Source organism: Mycteria americana, chromosome 5 (genome assembly GCF_035582795.1).
Source record: "Mycteria americana isolate JAX WOST 10 ecotype Jacksonville Zoo and Gardens chromosome 5, USCA_MyAme_1.0, whole genome shotgun sequence".
Taxonomy (NCBI): Eukaryota; Metazoa; Chordata; class Aves; order Ciconiiformes; family Ciconiidae; genus Mycteria; species Mycteria americana.
In genome coordinates, this window is record NC_134369.1 from 38,653,773 (window position 1) to 38,678,073 (window position 24,301).

A 24,301-nucleotide genomic window follows, 5' to 3' on the forward strand; every position below is an offset into this window, starting at 1 on the left:
TTAATTTTGTATGCAGAACTGAGTCTGTAGAAAAGAAGTATTCAAAATGTGTTAAAAGTGCAAACTAATTCTGAAGTGGCATGAAGAACATGTTACTGGATACATCAAGAATAGTTTTGACTGAAACTGGAACAATGAATTGGAAGAATATTAGAAACATATAAACATACAAGAAAATGTAAGAATATGTTAATTTAAATATTCACTATAAAAATGCCATGCTTGATTTGAATGTTTTTGTAGTAGAGAGAGTAGATATTATTATGTTAATACCTTCAGTTTCTCATTGATTTTCTGTATTCTGAGAAGTGCTGTTTGCTGGTTTTGAAACTTTTCTAACAAATAAGAAAATACCAGAAATAACAGCAGATGGAGTACAAAACATAATGCATTTCTCAAAAATCATTTTTCCTTAGGTTGCCTTTAAATACCTACTTGTATTGAGTGTATTACTTTCTCATATATTCATTCAGTTGTTGATTTACCTGTTTGGTTTTTTGAAGCTGGTCTTGGTTACATGGTGTTACTTCCAGACAGGACAAGGAAAAAGATGAAATGAAGTGTATCATACCAATTATTTCAGTACAGTCAAAAAGGTGAGAGAGGGAAGAATTAGTAAAACGTCTTTACCATCTCCTTCCCTTTATACCACTCTAGAAATACAAGGTTTTGTTTTATTTCATATTCATCTGGATTGGTGGCATAGGAAGGAGAAATTCATGAGTGAATTCAAAATTCCAGGTTGATAGCATTACTTTGTTCTTTCTGGTAGATAATTTACACATCTCGTGCAGTTATACGGACAATCCTTTTTTACATTAGTCAGACCTTCAGATAGTATAAATACAAGTCTTATAGAGGCTGGACATGTTAACTGCGTTAAGCTTTCTGTCTTTTGTTACACTTTCTGTAACAACTTCCTTAAGCTCACAGTAATATGCATTTTATAATGAAACAGAGCTTTTCACAACTTCACTCGTTATATGAATAAGCATTGTTTAAGTATAGCAATCCATCTGTTAAGTATGGCTATAAAATATTAAGTAAGGAAGGAAGTTATTATGGAAGATGCATTCTGAGCCATTCTAAATGTGTAACTGATATACCTAAATACTTAATTATTAAAATTTTAATATAGGATATACAACTTGATCATCTAGGTTTCCTTTTCATAAATAGAGATTTTTACTATTCTATTTTAAATAGTCAAGCTATTAAAGATCTGCTTTGGTTTTTGGATGTTTAATGATATTTGGCATGTCAAAATGCAATTTAATTACAGTGTTCAATAATTATGCAACTTAGTTGTTGGAAGATTAATCTTATTTTTTTAATGTGTAATCAAATAGCTACATGCTTGGTGTCTGTTGATAGGTTTTACTTAAGTGTAATAAACTGAGATTTGGGACCTCTTCATAATATGTCCTTGTAGAAATAGTAATTGTTCAAAGAATCACAAATCAGTCTTTACAAGTAATTGCAGGTGTTGTTAAATCAGAAGTTGTATTTCATAACATATCATGTTATGAATATGATATATATTCATGATGTATTCATTCACAAACATAATATATATTTTCACAGTAAATATTTAAATTATCAAACTTGAAGTGAATTAGTGCTTAAAATGTTATGTGAATTTTAAGCCACCTGTAGTCCTATATATAAGTAATCATGCACATGATATTTTTTAAAAAATTCTGTATGTTGCAGTGTAACTGGGTGTATTTTAATGATGTACTATACCAATAATTTTGTACTCCAAAATTACTGTCTATAAGGCTGTATTTCTTTCTCAACTACCCAAATGCCAATAATTGTTAAATAATTAAGTATTCAAGAATATATAGAAAAACAATGTTCTGTATACCCGCTATGGTCAAATTTCCTCCCAACTACTTTTGCTACATTTCCTCTATAAAACTACATATTTATTATTTTTAAATTAGAAGGAGAATTGGGTTCTGTGTAGATAGCCTATACAAATATTTAGAGTTCTGGGAATGTTTAAGAATGGTCAATCATTTAGCTTACTTTTTTACTATAAGGTGTAAGAATAATCCTTACTGTGTACCCGTGAAAATGGTGATATACCATATGTAACTGATTATATTTGTTGAGGTATTTGTTAGAGAGGAATTTTGATTTTTATGTAAATTGGCACAGGTTTATTTTTTTTTCATTGAGAAATCCTTTGCTAAATCTCTGATTGTTGTTAAAATTTAAAACAAATGTATGTTTTTTCAATGAAAGAGATGTAACAAAAAAGGACTTTTTTTTTTTTGTCAACACAATACAAGAATAAAAAGTGTGAGCTCTTCCAAAAACTGAAGATGAAATTACTTAGAATGAACAAAAACAAAAAGTCAGAGGCTGTCTGTGAAAAATGTGTTTTTCCTCTCTTTTCTATGCACAGTACTTTGATGGCCAAAATACTATTAAGAAAAAAAGCTGTAAAGTCTATAAAAATATTTTTCATTGGCAACTCAATAATTCTTATCTTTTTTTCTTTTTTATTTTCTTCTGTTTTTTTTTTTTAACCTCCCTCCCCAGCATTTCCACTTCTAGAAACCATATCCTTAGATATTTTGTGTCTTCTTTGTTCCCATTTTTTTTCATTTTCATGGCTTGGCATAAGTAACTAATTAGATGTAACAATCAGTGTATAAAGTCAGAGAAGGGAATAAAATCAAGCTCACTTTCTCTCTACTATGTTGTTTTTCCAGGCTAATTAGAGTAAAAACTAGTAAAAGTGTGTGTTTCTCAGTTAGAGAAGAGGTCTGTCTCTGATATATATAGAACAGCTTGTTCATTAAAGACGTGCCATTTTTACACAGTCGCTTTTCAGAGTAGAATTGGACTGTAAACACTAGTGAAAAAATATTATGCATTAACAGTGAAGCATTAACTTGCTAGTTTCAAAGCAAAAGCTCTGCATATTGCTTGCTCTAAACTGTGTTTTAGAGAACTTATTTTTTATGTCTTACTGTTACACTTCTCAGGATTTTTTAAAACATTTATGGTGCAAATAAGTCTTGACTAATAACAAGCCAGCAAATTATTTTTGAATGTAGATTGCTGCAGAGATTTAAGGTTTCCTCATATTCATCCATGCAAATTGTTCTAAAACTTTTCATATCAGAGCAATTCTATGTCATGGTTAGAAAGTCTTTGTCCATATAAAATCACATTATATAAAGCAGTAGCACAAGAAATATTCTGGAGTTGATTGCATTTAATTAACTATATAGACTATAATTGACTATACTGACTGTATTAAATGAGGCTGTAATCTCTGTCACCTATCAGTGCACAGAGAAAAGCTGTCACATTGGTATTGAGATTTGTCTGTGTCAATCCACATTATCATTTCAAAGACATTAGACAACCTGTAGGTTACATTATGAATGAGAGGGATTTAGTCTTTTTCTTTTGTGATTAATTATAAGCTTTGTCATCTGAAACTATAATGGTTAATGGAATTACGGTACACTGATTCAATTTTGGGGCTTTTTCTTCCTTTCAACATATATTTCATATGTTCCTGAGTCTCACGGGACGAAGGCTGAACTGCCAGCATTATTTCAGAAAATATATCTTGCCTTTTTTCTCTGTGTCGTGTTAAGTCATTTAGCAGGTGCAAAAAGGAAGTCACTGGAGTCACATGGCAGAGGGCTGGCTGTAAGGGGAAAAGACATGAAGACATCAGAAAGCCATTCCAAAAACTCTTCTTATTTTCCAGGTTGCAGTGTATCAATATTTTGGATATTTGCATGATCATCTTTGTATCATAGCAATATCATGTATTTTAGTAAGAGGGGTGATTTTTTTTTTTTTTTTGTTAGGGGTGGCTTTTATTTTACCAAAAACAGTAGTATATTTTTAGGAAGAGGGTAATACAGGTCTTCTAAGCTTATATATAAAAGTCTGTGTTTAAGGGAACTGAGAGTCAGCTGGGATCATTTGCTCTGGTGAGGTGATTTTACTCAAGGAAAATGAATTGTGCACATTCCAATGGCAGATACCAGACAAACCTTGAGAAATTAAAGAAACTCATTTGTGAGTACAGCTGTACTGGTGAGGCTTGAATAGCAAATAGGCATGGACCTTATTTAGTCAGAATCGGAGGTGCAAAAACTCTGAAATCTGTGTTCCAACCAAGGGCAGATTTGGAAGCAAGACTTATCAGGGAGAGGGATAGACCGAACTGCCTATTTATTCAGCCTCTTCAAAATGGATATTGGGTGGAAGCAGAGAGCCTATGGAAGAATGGAAAAAGAGGTACATTAGCCAGGGAGGCTAGTTTTAGAGGTCAGAAAAGCATAGAATTAAAAGGACAGTTGACAACACTCAAGCTGAATTACATCTTGCAAAGCAAATTTAAGGGTACAGTGGAAGTATTCTTCAGCAATAGAAACAGAAAAAAATTAAGGAAGCAAGGGGGGTGTTATCCAGTAAGGCTGAAGCAATGTAGATCGAACCTAGAAAATTAATACTGAATGAGCTGCCCCAGATTTCAATAGCAGTGATCATCAACACAGGGACAGCATTTTTCTTAAACTGAACATACACACAGCTTTTAGTAGCCGAACAGAGCACAAGGATTACTTTTTTGCATATGACATTTCTATTTATGTCTTCTAACATGGAGTTGTTGCCTCATGATCAGTTTGTGATACGCTGTCCTTCACAGATCCTTTTCCCCTCGAACTGCCGTACTACTGGTCAGTCCCTTCAGTGCTACGTACGCTGCAGTTCTCTTTTTTTGAGTCGTAGCATGTCTTTTCAGACCGCTTCCTTGTCTGATAAAGTTATTATGAATTCTGAACTCTAACAGTGTTCTTCAGCATACTAGCATAGCATTGTTTGCATATTTAATATTGACAATGAATGCAAGAAAGATTGTACCAAGGTAAGGCAATTGTTTTCAGTAGCATATTGCTGGGTGGATTAGGCTTAAGATACTCAGGAGGTACTTTCAAATTTATGATTGAAATCTGATTTCAGCACATTAGGGCTCTTACAGTACATTTATTTATATATTTCTATTTTCTTTTGAGCTGGCAATATAAAGGGGAAATAGTAATAAGGTTTTATTGAAATATACCTGCCTCTAATCTGGTATTTGTAACAGTAATGTGGAGAAAATATATCTACTGTCATGGAAATTTAGGCAGCTGTAAGAATAAATTTTGTGTGTGTGTGTACAGGAGAGAGAGGAATATGTAATAAAATCTAGATAATGTCACTGGCTGGCAAGAGTCATTGACACAACGACAAGCCAGAGATCCTGTACATGCCAAGGCCTGAGGGTTTGATTTTATATACTCTTTGAAACAGTGGATTAATGCTGCAAGAAAGTGAAATGGTCAGGGAAGTAGAAAAACGTGTTCCTTGCACTAGTTTGCTGCGTGTTGAATCTACATATACAATCCCAATTTCTTATATGAGTGGTGTTGAAAAGCAGGCAACCAGGCTTCTAAACAAGTTACCAGAGTGGCAAATGCATTTTTCAAATGAAAAAAATTGTTATCCTATATATCTAAAACACGCTGATGAACATCTCCCAAATTGTTCTTTGTAGTGTCTTGCTTTCAATTTATACAGAAATTTATAGACATTTTACTCTGATAGGATTCCAGATCCTCTACCCTTCTTCGGGAATAAATCATGTTCACTCATGCTGCATAGGGTGGCTTTCTAAGCTTTAGTTTCCAGCCTTCTTCCCATATCTTCTGTCGCTCCAGCCTTCTTCCCACACCTTCCCTCCCTCAGACATCTTGTTTCCTGCTGAATTTTTTTTTTTCCCCATTTCATTCTCCTTAAAATAGCTGTGACCAAACTATTATAGCCTGATGGTAGCCTTTGGTCATTGTTCATCTTAACAGCGGTTCCCAAAGACTCTAGGAATCTGGTGCATGACGTGCCATGAAAACAGACTCAGTATATTGCCAACATGATAGTAATAATTGCTGACATGATTCAGTAACAACATATGAATAATTTGAACTGTATCTATCCAACTGAATAATGTGAACTTTATCTATTTAAGTCCCTGTAGATTTCTAAAAAAACTTTGGTTCCCATTTAGATGAAAACAGTATTTTAACTGGAAAGGTTGTGCACAAGTGCTTCTAACACTAATTTCTATTCAATAAAATGTGTCTGTGTTCACGTTATATTTTTAATATTTCAGGATTCTGGTGACAGCATATAGTATAAAAGTAATTTTGATTGATTTATTTCCCACTTGAAATTGTGAGATGGAAATAGTTCTATTATATTCCATTTCAGTATGTTAGATCTGGTTATAACAATGTAAAGTATAAAAAGATTCCATTGTTCCTATCCTTTCTTTTATGAATTGTAAGAAGGAAAAGATTTGCCTGGATATGTACTGTATCACCAATTGCTATAGCAAAATTTAGTGACCTGTCTTTATAATAAAAATCCTAACTATAAATTTGATGTTTAATGCATCAGAAGAAGGATTCTAAACTAATACAAATCCCACAAGTTCTAAAGAACAACTCATTTTTAAAGTCAAAAAATCATCTTGCATAATGAATAGTTGTATTGACAAAAAGGTTGTGTCAAAATTTATTTTCGTTTAAGCTTAGTTTAATTTAATTAAATTTAGTTAATTTTAGTTAATTTAGTTTTAGTTTGAGTTCTCCATAGGCTCCTTTGAGATTTGTATATTAAGGTCTAGTGATTACCAGTAAGTATTCTGCAGCCTGAATTCTGAGATTTCATTCTAATAGGCAGTACCATGTAAAAAGTTTTAAGCCACAGACAAGTGAAATTGTAATTTTTTAAAAAAATATTTTTAGCTATTGACTCACTTTCAGGAGTCAAAAGTGCCTATGTTTAGTACACACTGATTTTCTTTATTATTTAATACTGCATGTTGATAAGGTATCTAACTAGCCCTTAGTGGTATAATAAAGAAAATGTAATAGACTTTATACGTACTTGTCATAGTACATGACAGAAAGAGAATGTTTAAATTCTACCTCTGTGGAAAGACTGGATGCTGTTTGATCTCCATTTGATTCATTATAAGATTTTAGAGCATTTCATCTCTTTTGAAGAAATATTTGCAGGGAAGCAGACCTTTATTAAGAATATGTATGTATTATTTATGTATATATAAAAATAGTACATATTCATATACATATTCTTTAACATTTTTTTGAAAATACTATCATAGTTAGGTAAACTGAAAAGACTTCAATATTACTTAATCTTATTTTGGTGAACAAGATTTGTTTTGAGATGTAAGGTATGTGAAATAAAAACTTGTTTATGCCCTTTTATACCTTTTATATTGCAGTCAGTTGGATAACACTGATCTTTTCCGTTGATGAGATGTTCAACACAGATTCCCAATGTGTCATTTTTATTAAGCCTGCTTTTCTTTTTTTTTCTTTTCTTTGTGCTTAGTAATTTTAGCTTTAATTCTTGTTTATGTTAACAATTTTATTATTTTTATTAACAGAAAATAATTTTGAAAATGTGAAAGAGTAAAAAGCAAGACAAAGCATAAAACTATCACCTCAAACATAATTTTGAGTTTAAACCACCAATTTTATATTGTAAATTAAAGACTGAAGAGCTGTAGTTGAAAAGGTATATAGTACTAACACAGTTGCTTTCATGCCCAGTTAAATGTAATAAGTAGTTTTGTTAAATACTGTGCTTGTTTTACAGTGTGCTTTTAAGGTGACTTCAGATTTACTGCTGGGAAAATCTTTAACGTTCAAAGTAAATTGTTCTATCGGGGAGTTTTTGATGTCCAATAGGGGCAAAATGCTATGATAAACAAAATAGCTAAATTCCCTAAGGCAAACTTACTTCATTACCTCATTTATGGATTAGTATGCCAAGTTTAAAAAGAAAGGTGATTGCTCTGGAGCAATTCAAGTGGCAGAAAATCTTTTGATAGTTGAACTGAACTAATAGCTGAGCGACAACAAACTTTGATAGAGTAACAGTAGGAAAAGAAAAAATGCCAAGCAAAAAATGTTCTGTTCGTTCTACATATTAGTCCTAGTTCTAGAAAACTAATAGAAATTGAGTTGTTTCCAAAACAAATCTCTGATTATCTTCACAAGGCTTTAAACTTGATTTCCTACCTTTACACTTGCTAGTTAAGAAAAGGAGCATTTTGTTTCCAATATTTTCAGATTGTTTACTTTGCTCTTTATCTTAACCAATTGATTAGAATGCAAGCTGATCATACTGCTGTAAGAAATAACATTTATTGTTTGCATATCTATTCAAGCTTCTTTGTATCATATCAAATTACAGTCTATGACACTACTGTGTTTGCCATACCGAGCTACACATGCATGACTTGGATGCATATTAATTAATGCTGTGAACTATTAACTCTGACCTAATACTCAAGTTGGAATGATAAGCAGGGAGTGCTATGTTGCCACTTCTGACCAGCACTATCTGGGAATTTTTAAGTGGAAATTGCTGTGCCTGGTGGAATTTGGGAAAATCACAGCTCATTAGCTGCTTCTGTTGAAATGTTGGCTTCCCTTTGTACAGAGGTCCTGAAAGAACCATGGAAAATGCTCTTTCAGGAGTCATTGCCTTGCAAAGAAACAAGATAACGCCAGGCAGCTGCCTGATAGTATCATGGCATAACAGAAAATAGCTTGCAGGGACTTAATCATCTGGAATAGCAGTATTGGATTGGATTATTTAAAGGACATATTTCTGTGTCAAATGTTTTTTATTTTTCTGATATATGGTAAGTGTTTTTTTTTTTCTTCCTTACTTACATATAGTCTTGAAAGATTGTTATTTCCTTCTACTTCAGTGAAATCCTCTTGATCCTCTTGGTTCTAAGATTTATTTTCCTGAATTGTAGATCAAAATATATCTGGTAGAAATGAAGTTTTAATCTAATAATAAAGATAAATTTGAAGGAGAATTTATGTGTACCTCTGTGAATTTAATTGATGAGAACACTTTTAATAGATTGAGAAAGTGCTTTAATTTGTTTATTTAATATTTTACCTGGGAGGAATTTCAACTTCTGTCGTGTTTAATCTATTTTTTAGTTCCTAATATGTTAACTACATATATGGCATATTTATGAAATGAAATAGTCAATAAAACCATGTCATTAAGTACAATACCATTTGAAAAAGGTACCTTTTTCCCTTAATGAACTATTAATTATTGCATTCAGCAATTAAAAAACAGTAAGTCTGCTTAAAGACAAAGTACAAATTAGAATTTGCTAAATTGATGTTCTGGATATTTACTCATAAAATATGTTTTGTTGAAACACACACTGCCTACATTTGTTTAAAGATTAGTAATTGTCCAATTATGTAATAGCTTGCAATAAAGCCATTTAGAGCTGGGAAAGTGAAGTATTTCTGTCATTGTGGTTTGCTTAAAGTAGAGCATAGTCTAAATGTGAAGATTTTTAATTACTACAAAATAAACACTTTAGAAAAATATTTGCACTAAGGGGTTTTTTTGTTGTTGTTCTGCAGTCTCAGTTTGAACTCAGGGTATTCCATATTCGTGGAGAACACGCTGTATCAACTGCTCAGCTTGAGGAAACCATTGCACATCTGAAGAATGAACTTGATAATAAATTAAACAGAAGAAATGAAAAAGCAAAGGATATTGGTGTTTCTACTGAAGATGATAACCCACCAAAGACATACCGAAATGTATGTATACAGACTGACAGAGAAACTTTCATAAAGCCTAGTGAAGAAGAAAACAGAGCTGTGAAAAATAACCAAATAGTACCCAAAAAGCTTAATATTTCTTCTTTGTCACATAGTATTTCTGCCCAAAGTGAAAGTAAGGAGAATTACAATGTACAGTCTTCAGAAAGTGTCTTATCTTGTCAACCAAAACAAATGCTGCCTCCTCCACCTCCTCCACCACCACCACCACCACCACCTCCTCCTCCTCCCCTTCCTGATTCTTCACTACCAGGTTTAGTTCCTCCACCACCACCTTTGCCAACGGGGCCGACTTCACTGACATCTCAGTTTGGATCTGGTCCACCACTGCCACCTCCACTTTCTGAAGGCTGTAGGAATTTTCAAGCACCACCACCACCACCACCGCTTCCGGGGTTGGGACCTCCTGTTCCTCCTCCACTGCCTGGATCTGGGTTACCTCCACCCCCTCCACCTCCTGGGCCTGGGTTCTTTTTTAATAGCACTTTATCTTCAAACCAAGGTCCTCGAAAACCTGCCATTGAACCTAGCCGTCCCATGAAGCCTTTGTATTGGACACGGATACAATTACAAGGCAGCAGGTAAAATATGTTTATTTGGACTTACAGTTGCTATTAATAGGCCATGATACAAGGGTATGTATACTATTTAAGACTAAATAACGAAAAGTTAACGGTCTAGGAATGTATAACAAAATCCGTGTAGAGGCACGGAATTTATGCGTTTTAAGAAAAAAAAATGGAATCAGTTCTAGAAGTCTAAAGTAGATCATAAGAAATTGTTTTAAAATATTAAATGTAAATTAAAATTATATGCATTATAAATGAAAATTATGTGCATTATAACAAAAAGAAATTTTGTTGTTTTTTTTCCCAAAAATCCGAGTACTCCATGGACAACTCTAGTGACAGAGTGGTTCCTAGACTTAGCACTAAAGAGAAAAAAGGTAGCCAGGAGATTAGAAAGCTATATATATATATTTTTTTTAAAATCTTAATTAGAATTAGAATTGAAGTGTTAAGGTTTGGTCGGGTGAGAACTTAGAGTTTCATTTTTGCTTTCTAGTCACTTCAAGTGATACCATCTTCAGAGCACTATGTTGTGTCATCCTCTATGATTCCAGTTCTAGAAACATTTAAACTGGGACCTAACCTCTGCGTATAATTCTGTCAGAGCAGGAAAAGTAAAGCGTATGTATAAATATATGCAGCTCAGGAACCTGTAGCATGAAGCATCCATTATGGAGGAGTCTCAGTACTGATAGAGACCTCTATAGTTTAAAAAAATAAATATAACAAATAAAAAAATTACCAATCTTATTGTGATTTAGTACTGGGATAAAACGTTAGGTACGCTTGAGGGAAGGGATGCTATCCAGAGGGACCTTGACAGACTTGAGGAGTGGGCCCATGCAAACCTCATGAAGTTCAACAAGGCCAAGTGCAAGGTCCTGCACCTGAGTTGGGGCAACCCCCAATGTCAATACTGACTAGGGGACGAATGGATTGAGAGCAGCCCTGCAAATAAGAACTTGGAGATACTGGTGGATGAAAAATTGGACATGAGCCGTCAAAGTGATCTTGAAGCCCAGAAAGCCAACCATATCCTCAGCTGCAGTAAAAGAAGCATGGCCAGCAAGTCGAGGGAGGTGATTCTGCCCCTCTACTCTGCTCTCCTGAGACCCCACCTGGAGTACTGCATCCAGCTCTGGGGTCCCCAGTACAAGAAAGACATGGACCTGTTGGAGCGGGTCCAGAGGAGGGCCATGAAAATGATCAGAGGGCTGGAACACCTCTCCTATGAAGAAAGGCTGAGAGAGTTGGGGTTGCTTGGCCTGGAGAAGAAAAGGCTCGGGGGGGACCTTATTGCAGCCTTTCAATATATAAAGGCAGCTTATGAGAAAGACGGAGAAACACATTTTGCCAGGGCCTGTAGTGTCAGGACAAGGGGTAATGCTTTTAAACTGAAAGGAGGTAGATTGAGATTGCATATAAGGAAGAAATTTTTTACAACGTGGTTGGTGAGACACTGGAACAGGTTGCCCAGAGAAGCTGTGGATGCCCCATCATGGGAAGTCTTCAAGGTCAGGTTGGATGGGATTTTGAGCAACCTGGTCTCGTGAAAGATGTCTCTGCCTGTGGCGGGGGAGCAGGACTAGATGATCTTTAAAGATCCCTTCCGACCCAAACCGTTCTATGATTCTATGAAAGTAGTCTAATAGTATATATCGTTTGTAGCAAATCTCAAGTTACTATGAAACATATTGTTTTATTCATTTGTTTATAAGGGATCATTTGGTGAACAGGCATAAATAAACAATTTTTGGACAGTCATCTTGAAATGATCCCAGAACTTACTTTGTGCTATCCATTTATTCAGCTGGCAAGAGAAAAGAAGGACTCCCATTTACACTTTCTGGGCCAGCATGCATACCTTGTTGCCACAGTGGTATGTGGTTTCAGTGCTGCTCAGCTGCTCTTTTGGATTTTGACTGATTCTAACTTTGCTTCAAGTGTTTATTAATGTAACGTAGAGCTCCATTAAGAAGGTTGGCTCAGAAAGTATTTTTGGGGGATGCTTAAGCGACACAGACTATTTCTAGTTTACCAAGGAGTTGCTAGAATCATGAAATAAAAATCAGGTCCTGTGTTATGCAAGTAATGAAATGACATGATTATTTGGGTCTTAAAATTCAAATCATTATTATCTGTGCTCAAAATTATTTTAGCATAAGTGCAGTTACAAAGATGCTAAGTTTATTTTAAATATTTTAATAAATTACTTTATATAATTATATGTGACTTATAGTCATAACATGTATAATAATAATATATATGCAATGCTATATATACAGACTATATTACATACTGTATTATATACTGTGACTATATTGTATATCATATATTGTGAATTATATTACAGATTATTATTATAGATTACTTATGTTATTATAATAAGTCACTATAAATTATTTATTTAAGTATTACAAATTATTTACAATTATTCTTAATCTTCTATTTTAAGTTATTTTTAGGATTATATTTAAACACTGTTGAAGTAAATATCTGCATTTAAATGTATTTAAATATGAGTTTTAGTTTACAGCTTTTTGTCTGAATTTATTTTGATGAGAAAGTATAATTATTCTCATATAATAAAGCATTGTAAATGTGTTAATATTTTATATAAAATGTTTGACAGGAACAAACAGTTAATGAAATGTCAGTTGTATTCTTTCAATGATTCAGAATTAAAGGCATTGAAATATTTTGGAGCAGGAATTTTGAGCATTTTGGTTTTACTTTCCCAAATTTACTAGTGAAAAATTGTTTCATAGTGAATAAATAGTTGGTCCGTAAATAAACCTTATTGTAATTCTTCCTGTTGAGTCACTGAAATCAAAATATTTGTTCTGAAATATTGGTGGTTCATCAAGCTTTTGCTGAATGCAAGATAAAGTCATAGCTTTTTGGTGAACTGCTGGTCACAGGCTGTAATGGTCCAGCATTTTCATGGTCTGCACTAGAACTGAAAACTTCTTCAAGGGTCTGCTGCTCAGATCAGCAGCTATCCAGGACTTCGAAGTTCTTGTTACAGAGCCAGAAAGAATCCTTCATTATTCAGCGTGGCTGACGCTACAGCTAATGTCAGGGAGAGTGAAGCTGTGGAGCTGTGAGCATGTCCTGTGACACAGAATATGCCACATCAGCAGATGCTAATGGAAAAATTTGAGTTCCTTAAACATTCACGATAGTAAATGTACAGTTGAGTATTAAGTAGAAAAAATCCCACATTTGAAAAAAAAAAATTAATTTTGATTCCCCTTAAATTGGTAGATATTGTATTTTGTTGCATGTTACGTCTAATAAAAGTGTGTTTAGTGACATCAGCCATTTGTATTTTATAGGGGTTTTCATCACTTCTTTTTTTTATTGCAAATAATTTCACTGCCTTTTAGTGACATCTGCTGGAAGGAGTGGGCCCACCTTCTGCTGATAAACGGACAAGAAGAGCACTCAGAAGTTTTGTCCCACATATTTTCCTGAAGCATTGAAATTTTGAAACAAAGCTCATTCACAATTGAAGTGCCATGTTTGCAGCACTACCTAGTGTTTTCCCCAAATCCAGATAAAACTAGAGGATTGTGTAAACAAGTTCCAAAATGTTCCAAAACTAAATCTGGTCTTGGAAGGCAAAAAAAGAAGGAAAGATAATCCCCATTTAAAGGTCACAGCTGGTTGAATGGAGCAGAGTACTGGTTAGTCTCCCAAAATATAGGCCACATAATTACTCTGACTTCTCAGAACAACTGCAACAAGGATAAATATGAGCATACAACATCTGCAGCTAACATGAAGTGAATCAAGTCCTATACAAATGACTTCAAATGCTCTTAAAATATGCTTGAATAAAGTTTGTTCACTCTTTGTTGATATTGTTTGTTTTTATAGGTCTAAATAGATTACTGGGAATTTCTCAAAAAGGCTGCTGTTGAAATACTCCTAATCGTAGCTGAAGTGGCAGAAATCTCTCGAGATGGGTTTTCTCAACCTGCAGTTGTAATATTTGGTTGTTGTATAAAAAACTGTACAATACAAATAATGCATTTTGATAGTCTAGCAGGCATGGATACTAAATAGCTGAACTTCTTGGTACAGCCTTCTGCAAAATGCTTTGACTCCTTACAAGAGCAAGGTATAGGGAAGGAATGCTGTTTGTATAGCAGCAGTGCATGTTGCTTTGAGTTTTAAATCTGTTATGGATTTTCATCTATTATGATTAGAACTATTATGGTTTTTCGTAAGTGTTTATTGGAAAATTTATTATTACCTTTCCATTTATAGGAAAACTGCTATGCCAATGTTATGGGAATCACTAGAAGAACCTGATATACTTGATACTACTGAGTTTGAATATTTATTCTCCAAAGACACCACTCAGGAAAAAAGAAAACCATTATCAGAGACTTACGAAAAAAAAACCAAGGCCAAAAAGGTATTTATTGTTTCTTTGTATTTGCTTTTTTTGTGTCACTGTTAAGTTTTACATTTTAAGAAAACTCCCTTTTTCTTTATTGTTGAACGAACAGCTAATAGATGGGTTTGTAAATCTCATTTTAAAGCAGAATAGGTGGACTGCTGAGGTGGACAACTCTTGCTTGAGAATGCGGGGTTATTATTTACCTTGAAAGATTTCTTGCCTTTGAAAATTAAAGTTCCACATCCCAGTGAGGCAGAAAAAATATTGTATAGGAGAACTGAATGAAAGTTCTAATATGTATCTAAAAGTACCAATATTTCAGGGCATGTCTGCCCTTGAACTGATTTATAATTAAAGGCTGTCATTAAGTAACTCTAGCAAACCTCTCTCCCATTGAGATTAATTTTATTTAATTGGAAAAATAAAGTATAAAGCAAGATAGGACTGTTAGACGTTTTGAATAAGGAATGCCAAAAGCCTTTTTCTGGTGTAGCTTAAGAGCTGTGTCAGGAAAGGACAGGACAATCATGTCTTTAATGGCCAAAAGTTTATGCAGTAGCTATGTCATTACCGTAGCACAGATATTGTCTGCCTCAGACATGATCTGTTACAGAGAGAGCTTGTACTTGTCAATTACTATGTGCAGACAGGACAAAGAAATGGCATTAGTAGTATTTGCTGCTGGAAAAATTCTAGGCCGAATAATAATCGATACTGTTTTCCTAAAACAATGTGGTTGTATCTTAGAAACCCATTTAAATATATACTATATTGTAAATGTGTTTGAGTTTACAAACAGATTGGAACCACAAGAGGGCACTTTGTATGTAAGCTATGCTATCTACCTTTTTCAATTTTATAATACATATAATGTGAAATATACATACATATATACATATCAGTGATATCAGATCTTTCAAAACGTCTTTGATCATAAACTTCCTGTATTGTGTCTTAGCACAATAGTTAATGAGAAGTGTAAATAAGGCTATAGAATTTATAAAATTCAAACTCATGTGATGCAAAAAGTGAAAAATGAAAAATGGGGCCAGGATGGGGGCATGCTGGCATTTGTAAATACACCCAAAAGAAATTATTAATCATTACAGTCCTTCAAATGTTATATTGAAGTTGGACATGAACATCTCTGTGAAAAATATTTTGACGTATTTTACTTGACAAATTCTTCAAGTGCATATGGCATGTAGTATTTAGCTGTATCTGTAAATCCCATTAGTTCACATTTCTGATGCTCTCTTTCTAAAATTTATTTTTACATTTCATTAATTTACCTCTTTCAGAAAGAATTATTTATTAGGAAATACAGGTTTCTAAAGAACTTTGAAGAAGAATGTAACCAATGTAGCTTTAATGGAGAAATAATATGCACAAATAGTTACCTTTGTATTTCAAAATCTCAGCATTAAGTGAATATACCTATTTCTCCAGGTGTATGACAGCAAACCAGGCAGAGAATGAGGCCTGTATTCTGAAAGATGACTTGCATTATTCTTTTTCCTTGCTGCTTTGTAAACTAACTTATTTGCTACAGCAGCACAATTTTATAATTATCTCTCTTAACTTTATCCAAAATCGAATTGGATAATAGTTACTCTATACAATATAGAAAATAATGGTATAATAATAAGTACTCTTTCTTGTGGGAAACCAATGTATTTTCTTACAAAGCTATCTTCTTTATTTATGTCACTGATTGAATTATTCTCTTTTGTTATGAAATGTAAACTATTATTTTAAGACTAGGGATATATTTACTGAAATTAATGAAATGAAAAAAGTTCCTTTAAAGTACTGTGTGAAAATACAAAAATAAATCCCCTAAGAGATAAATTAAGAGTTATATCTATTACTATGTCTTTAGGTGAAACTCATGGGGTTATGATCATGGTGTTACAAACCATGGGAATTGTAGCGCTTTCTGGGAAAATTTCAAAAACTCATGGTCAATAATATTAAGCTTTCCATCATTTGGTCAATTTAAAAATTAAAAATAAATCAGCTTTTAGAATTCAAATGAAATTTGAATTTAATTGAGTATAGAAGCATTTTCTTATTGTATATCCTGTCTTTCCACCTTTCTCTGTTAAATGACTCATAGTAGCAGCTGAATATTTTTACAGACAGTTGATCATCTTAGATGGTCCTGTGTTTTTCTTTGTCTCTCTGAAAGCCCAGATGTCTGTGGGCTGGCTCCAATGGATCAATCTTGGTGCGCTGCAAGCGATACAGTAGTAGAGAGGCATTTTATTTAGTTACAGGAGGGTTTATTAGTAGATAGTAACAGAAAGCTCCTGTAGATTAATGTAAAACTATCAGTTCTGCTGGCTTCATTTGTGCTTTCTCATGCTTTTTCTTGGCTCTCAACTTTTCTTGCCTTTTTTTCTAACAATTATATCTATCTACTAGGGTTTTAACAACAATCTTTTTCTTCGCTTCACTACAGAAATTTGTGCTTGTCTGGTCTTAAGAATGCTACAAGTGTCACGGTGTATGGAATTGTATAGTCTGGTTAAAGATGCTTTCACAGACATTAAGAAAGACATATGAATCTTGGGAGGTTCATCTATTATAATTTTCAGCATTTATAATTTTCAGCATCTATTATAATTTTCAGTATTTCTTTGTAAATTCCTTTCTCATGTTCTATAAAAAGCCTTCCAGAGCAAGATATAGGTACAGCTATAGAATCTGGAGTAGTAGTTTGTGTTTGGAATAGGTAAGCTATTTTATTTAATAATATGTTAGTGCTGACCTATTCACTGCATTAAATCTCTTCTCCTCTGCACAAACTTTGTCCTATTTCATACCATCTTATGCAAACTAAGTTCGGCCTGCTTGGTATTTAGAGAAAGGACAGATCAATAGGTGGTGCAGGATTGCTTATTAAAACATGATTACTTAATACTTTTCTCCTTGAATGACAATTACATCGGTGCCTCACAATCAAGTTCCTTACGCAATTGGAAGATTCCATCTTTCAAGTTAGAGGGGAATTATTTCTCATTTAACCGGGTCTTCTTTATAAAACTAAGGGGACTTTAACAATTAGTGGCCTGTTGAATTATGACCTGAATGAATAGATGGTCTTACCATCTATTTACATCTCTTTTGCGGTTCCAAATAAAATAAAATTATTCAATTTATTTTCAGAATTATTATTTTTGTGAAACCGGTCAGAATAATCTGTATGTTTAGCCCGTGAAATGAATGCTTCTGTGGAAAGCATCACATTAAGCCTATAGAAATTTCACTTTGTTCTATTCTTACCCATTTGTCCACATAGTAGACACCTTATGGCAACACAGATTAAAATATTCACTGTATGCTGTGTTTTTGTTGCTTACAGCTGATAGAAATCTGCCATTTTCAGCCAGAAATATCTAAACCTTGTCCTACATAAATGGAATGGATGGTCTGTTTTCCAGTACTATTTGGCAAGTTATGATCAGAAGGGAAACTTCTGAGTATATATTTATATTAGTATATATTTATATGAATATATATTTATATTCTTATATAATGTACTTACAATATAATATATAATTTATGAAATAAATATTTATAATATAGAATATATTTATACTCATACATATACTCAGTGTCAAAATAGGAGAATACATTGAGGGTTCTGTGGGCATCTATGCTGGGTCTGGTTACCTTGGTATTTTCATTTATGACCTGGATAATGGAATATTAACTCTGCAGCCCCCACCTAGTTGTGAGAGGCTTCAAATTTACTGGAGCAGACCCTTTAGAAAGCTTTCATGTATCAGAGATATGGTCTGAAAGATAGGGATAAGCACAAAGCTAATACAGTTAACCACAAGGTTGATATAGTTAAGGATATTCAGCTACCTAAAAATAAGATGGGGTACAACTGGCTAACTGACTAGGTAATAGTTTAGCAGAAAGGATCTTGGGATTATAACGGTTTACAAGAGGAACATGAATTATCCAATTTTGGTACTACTAAAAAGGAAAAACAAAACTGATAGATCAATAGAAGTATTGCTCGCAATACTTCATTGCCATGTCTCAGTTAAGAACTGCATCTAGATTTAGATACTACAGCCCTTCATTAAAAATTTTTACTAACTGTAAAGAGTCAAGAAGAGTGAGAATGATGAAAAGTGTAGAAGTAGTCTCTGAGAAAAGAATTGAATTATTATGATTGTTTAGTCTAGAAAAGAGAAGGTTGATTGGGACACACAGTAAGTGTCATCAAGTGCATGCAGCTGCTGCAAAGAAAAATTATGAAAAGCTTTCTAAGAGTGATGATACCAAAGGAATGCAGAACAATTTTGGCTAGGGAAATTGTGTTTCTGTATTGGGAGATCTTTAAGAAAATTTGTTTGGAATGATACACATATAATTGATACTGTCTTGAAGTGCAGAAATGCTTTGGATGACATCTTGAGTGCCTTTCCAACATCATGATTCTATTACTCAATTAAAAGGCATAAAGTCCACTTTCTGCCCATTGTCCTATGGATGGAAACAGCTGGCTATCCTTTTTTCCAGAATGGAAGCACTTTGATGATTCCCAAATTCATTGCTTTCATGCCTGCCAGAAAATGGCTTATTAATTGAGTTACACTAGTTTCTAGAGGCTATCATCCTGACATGAGGATGAAATTATTAGAATTTGAAATGCAGTTATTAAAAAATAAGGTATTCTAACCAGTATGTGGGAAAAAAAGAGGGGAAGCTAAGAGCCTTCCAGCAGCAATGGTAATATAACTTCTTAAAGGACTGCACAGAGTGTGATTTTATTTATTTTTAGGCATATGTTAACTTATTTTGGAAAAATATAGTACATTCACTTGATAGTGATACAATGTGAAAATAATATAGTTTAAATGAAGGTCAGATGTACCCTTCTGGTACACTTATATATTCTTGAATTTTCTTATGGTAATGCTTATCTGGGCTTAGAAGCTCTGCAAAGCGTGTGGCTGCTCATGCTTCTTCAATCATGCACTCCTTTGGAAAATTTAGCAGCTTTGGAAGAACCTCTTATTTTTTTTCCAACTCTACCTCCTCTAAAATATTTCAGGAATCCCTTATTCTTCTGCATTTATCTGCTCTGCATATATGCAATCTTGTAGATGAAAGTTCTACAGTATTATGTAGGTAATGACCAAAAGAAATATTCTAGTTTTTTAGGTCTTATGTCTTGAAAGTAGAATTTATCTTTTCTGCATGAGGAGAATTTACCGTCTAGATGAATATATTAGTTATGTCCCAATATTAGAGCAAAATAGTGTGTAATATATTTAAGAATTAATAAATGTAATTCTTCTCTCATAAGAATGCTTTAGAAGTGTAAGACTAAAAGCATTACAATCTTATACAAAATAACACAATGCAGTGATTTTTTGGATGTGATATCTGTGACACGGAAAAGAGACTATGGCTTGCATCCTGACTTTCCCAGAGATTCTGGATGGATAAATAATGTATAGAAGGAGTGGGATTTATTTCTTAGGATAGTTTTGAAGTGGTTGAATTACCGGCAGGCAAAGTTGAAGTTACTGGGCAAAAATAAATAAGTTAATTAACGCCTGAATATCACAGAATCACAGAATCCTATAGGTTGGAAAAGACCTTTAAGATCATCACATCCAACTGTAAACCTAACACTACCAAGACCATCACTACACCACGTCCCTAAGCACCTCATCCAAACGTCCTTTAAATACCTCCAGGGATGGTGATTCAACCACTTCCCTGGGCAGCCTGTTCCAATGCTTGATAACCCTTTCAGTGAAGTAAAATTTCCTAATATCCAGTCTAAACCTCCCCTGGCGCAACTTGAGGCCATTTCCTCTTGTCCTATCCCTTGTTACCTGGGAGAAGAGACCGACCCCCACCTCTCTACAACCTCCTTTCAGGTGGTTGTAGAGAGCAATAAGGTCTCCCCTCAGCCTCCTTTTCTCCAGGCTAAACAACCCCAGCTCCCTCAGCCGCTCCTCACAAGACTTGTGCTCCAGACCCTTCACCAGCTTCGTTGCCCTTCTCTGGACACGCTCCAGCACCTCAATGTCTCTCTTGTAGTGAGGGGCCCAAAACTGAACACAGCATTCGAGGTGCGGCCTCACCAGTGCCGAGTACAGGGGCACGATCACTCCCCTTGTCCTGCTGGCCACACTATTTCTGATACAAGCCAGGATGCCATTGGCTTTCTTGGCCACCTGGGCACACTGCTGGCTCATATTCAGGCAGCTGTCAACCAACACTCCCAGGTCCTTCTCTGCTGGGCAGCTTTCCAGCCACTCTTCCCCAAGCCTGTAGCGTTGCATGGGGTTGTTGTGGCCCAAGTGCAGGACCTGGCACTTAGCCTTGTTGAACTGAATGATAGAAATGATGTAAATATTAAATGATGTAATTAGTAAATGATGGAAAGCGGCTTGGTGAGCACTTCTGCCAGTTCCTTCAGTACTCTTGGGTGGATCCCGTCTGGCCCCATAGACTTGTGAGTGTCTAAGTGGTGTAGCAGGTCACTAACCATTTCCTCCTGGATTATGGGGGCTTCATTCTGGTCCCTGTTCCTATCTTCTGACTTGGGGGGCTGGGTAACCAGAGAACAATTGGTCTTCCTATTAAAGACTGATGCGAAGAAGGTGTTAAGTACCTTAGCCTTTTCCTCATCCTTGGTCGCTGTGTTCCCTCCCCCATCTACTAGGGGCTGGAGATTCTCCTTAGCCTTCCTTTTGCTGCTAATGTATTTGAAGAAGTGTTTTTTGTTGTCTTTTACGGCAGTAGCCAGATTGATGTCTAGCTCAGCTTTGGCCCTTCTAATTTTCTCCCTGCACAACCTCGCTACACCTTTGTAGTTCTCCTGAGTTGCCCGCCCATTCTTCCAAAGGTCGTAGACTCTTCTCTTTTTCCTGAGTTCTAGCCAAAGCTCTGTATTCAGCCAGGCCGGTCTTCTTCCCTGCCAGCTCATCTTTCGGCACCTGGGGACAGCCCGCTCTTGTGCCTTTGAATATAAATCAAATACATTCCTCTCTGGTTTTGGCTAATTCAGTTAGCTTAATCTAAATACGTAAGTTACTGGTATGATGCAGCTTGGCAATATACATGGGATCTAAAAGTATTTATGTCATGTAAGGTGTTGTGGTCTTTAGTTAAGCTTTTTCAACTGCACATAGTTGGTCCCACTTTCAAAATTACTTAGAAGTTACAGCTTCTTGGAAATCAAGAAGAAAAAAAGGGCTAGATCCATCAGGTTATTTTAGTATATAACTTCAATTTAGGTATTGATTCTATTGGACATTTAGACTTTAAATGCCTTTTGAATATGACTCTTATTTTTAACTCCTATTTTTAAAGTATCACTGACATGCTTGTGAAAGTGCAACTGTTAATCTAGGCTGTTTTCATCATCATTTCTACATTTTCTTATGCTTAGATTTCAGTTGTAGCATTCTGGACATGTGATTTTTGCACCTATTGTATTATCCACTAACACTCGCATTAAAGCATTTGTCTAGGAACGTACGGTTTATTTAAAAAAACATATTCTAAGTTACATTGGTGAAATTGTAAGTGGGCTTCAACTATAAAGTTTTATGTACCAAAAATGTTCAACTGTAAGTAGATTCAATACAGTACTATTAAGGTCCATAGCTGTTTATGAAAACAATGAAAACTGAAAATAATTAGCATATTAAAACTCTAAGCTATTTTTCTGGAAAAAACCCCGTCAGTTATTTTTAAAAGAACTCAGCTTTCAATAGGTTTGAATATAATTTGAAGGATCTAACATCTTTCCCAGACTCTGAAAGTCTTCTATAGATGTTTTCATGTCAGATGAAGGACTGAAGTTTTACATGCAAACAATTTTGCTTTCATTCATTCTAAACTGTTAACATTTCTTGTCTGTACCTATCCATGCACATTTTTAAGCTGATAAGCACACATAATTGTTTTCAAGCCATAGGTTCTCCCTTTCCTGTTAAATTTGCAGAACCAAAAGCTGTTCTGCTGTTCTTGTAGTAGCAAATAGAAGAAAGGCAGAATTAGGACATATATTTTGGAATGAAATAAAAACCATGATTCATTATGTATTAAGCTATGATACCCTGTAAGCCTGAAAAAGAGGTAATTTAGAAAAGACCATTCCTTTGCTGTGATTTATTCCATGTGCATTCTGTAGCTCCATTGCTGGACTTACACATATTTTGAAGTTGCCTTAGTTTTTCCTATATATTTGAGCACTTGTTAGTAACTTATCCTCAAAAACTCAAGTATTTTCTATAGTTTTTCAAGAAACAGGATAGTTGGATGTTTATGATGCCACTCTGTCTTCATCTTACAAAAAAATGAGTAAATGTCAAGTAATTTGTGTCAGGTGTATGCTCCAAATGAAAGTCCATCAATCATTTTTGGCCCTTTAGTGCAATGATTATCATTTCAAAGACGCAGGAGGACATTAAAGATAATGGCTTTTCTGTTGTCTATTATCTCTAACAGACTTCACATAATTATTAACATGTGTTCTCATTTAAGAAGAGTGTCAATATTTTGAGTGAATTGCATTTTTTTAACTGAAAGGGATATGTCTGTCAGCAAGTTTTTTGTCCATCTAACTAAATGAGCAATTACAATTAATGAATTTTGTGTTTCCGCAAGAAGGGCAGATACTGCAGAAAATGTTGGAAGCTTTGCAGGGTTGAAACACAATGACTGTCTTCAGCTGTCTGCATAAGATAATAAACAGCGTTCAAACTTGAGTGGAAGTAGTAAAATGCTAGTGCGTGCTCTTCCGAGGCACTCTCACTTTCCTCTTATTTTTTATGCTGTACTGAGAAGAAAGAATACAGCATTTCCTTGTTTACCACAAAGCTCTGCTGTCACGTAGGATATGGAAAGTATCCGTAAAGGGTAAATATCTATTTTTGTGGCTTTGTCTTGGTTTTACAGTTTTGATAGGAATAAAGATACGGAAATAAGTTTCTTACTAGCTCATTTCTTACCTCCTGTTTTATCCTGAGAAATTGCCATTTGCTTGTCCTTTAGCAAAAGACTAAAAATAGCAGGGGTTTTTCATGCAATAGAATTGCAAATAGAATTACATGTCTCCTAAAATATTTTAAAAATATTTTAAAAATATAAAGCTATGGTTCATCCATATTAAAGAAAAAATAGTTAAACTTGGCTCTGCTTTGGGTAGGAATAGAAGAGGTAATGTCTAGTCTTAAGCTTCTGAAATTTCATTGGTACCTCTTGGGGTGTTTATGTAGAATGGCTTGAGGGGCGTGCGTACTTGCTTCTTGTGCAGGATATTCTTCCTCTGATTGAACAGGGCTTCAGCAGACTACTTATGGGTCCAGGCTGTTGACTTCACCATGAACGTTAATGAGTGGGAATGGAGGGAAACACTGAGATATGCAGGACAGCTTTTTAGCTTATGGGTTCTCTCAATAAATTTAAATATTATGGAAAGAACCCATGCACCAGCAGGAGGAAGGATTTAGCTTTTAATCACTAAAGTAAACTGAATCTCTTCAGATTTCAGCACCAGTAAGTGTCCTGGACAGAATGTAGACGTTACAGTTAGACAAAAC

At 34.5% G+C, this 24,301-nt stretch overlaps 1 protein-coding gene across 1 annotated transcript in view; it reads left to right on the top strand.

Moving 5' to 3' along the window:
- Nucleotides 1-24,301, top strand: part of LOC142410447 (formin) — a 150,370-nt gene that overhangs the window by 41,083 nt on the left and 84,986 nt on the right. The window contains exons 4-5 of the mRNA XM_075503017.1: nt 9,525-10,309; nt 14,573-14,723. Of these exons, the coding sequence (XP_075359132.1) occupies nt 9,525-10,309; nt 14,573-14,723 (936 nt within the window). The remainder of the gene's footprint in view (nt 1-9,524; nt 10,310-14,572; nt 14,724-24,301) is intronic.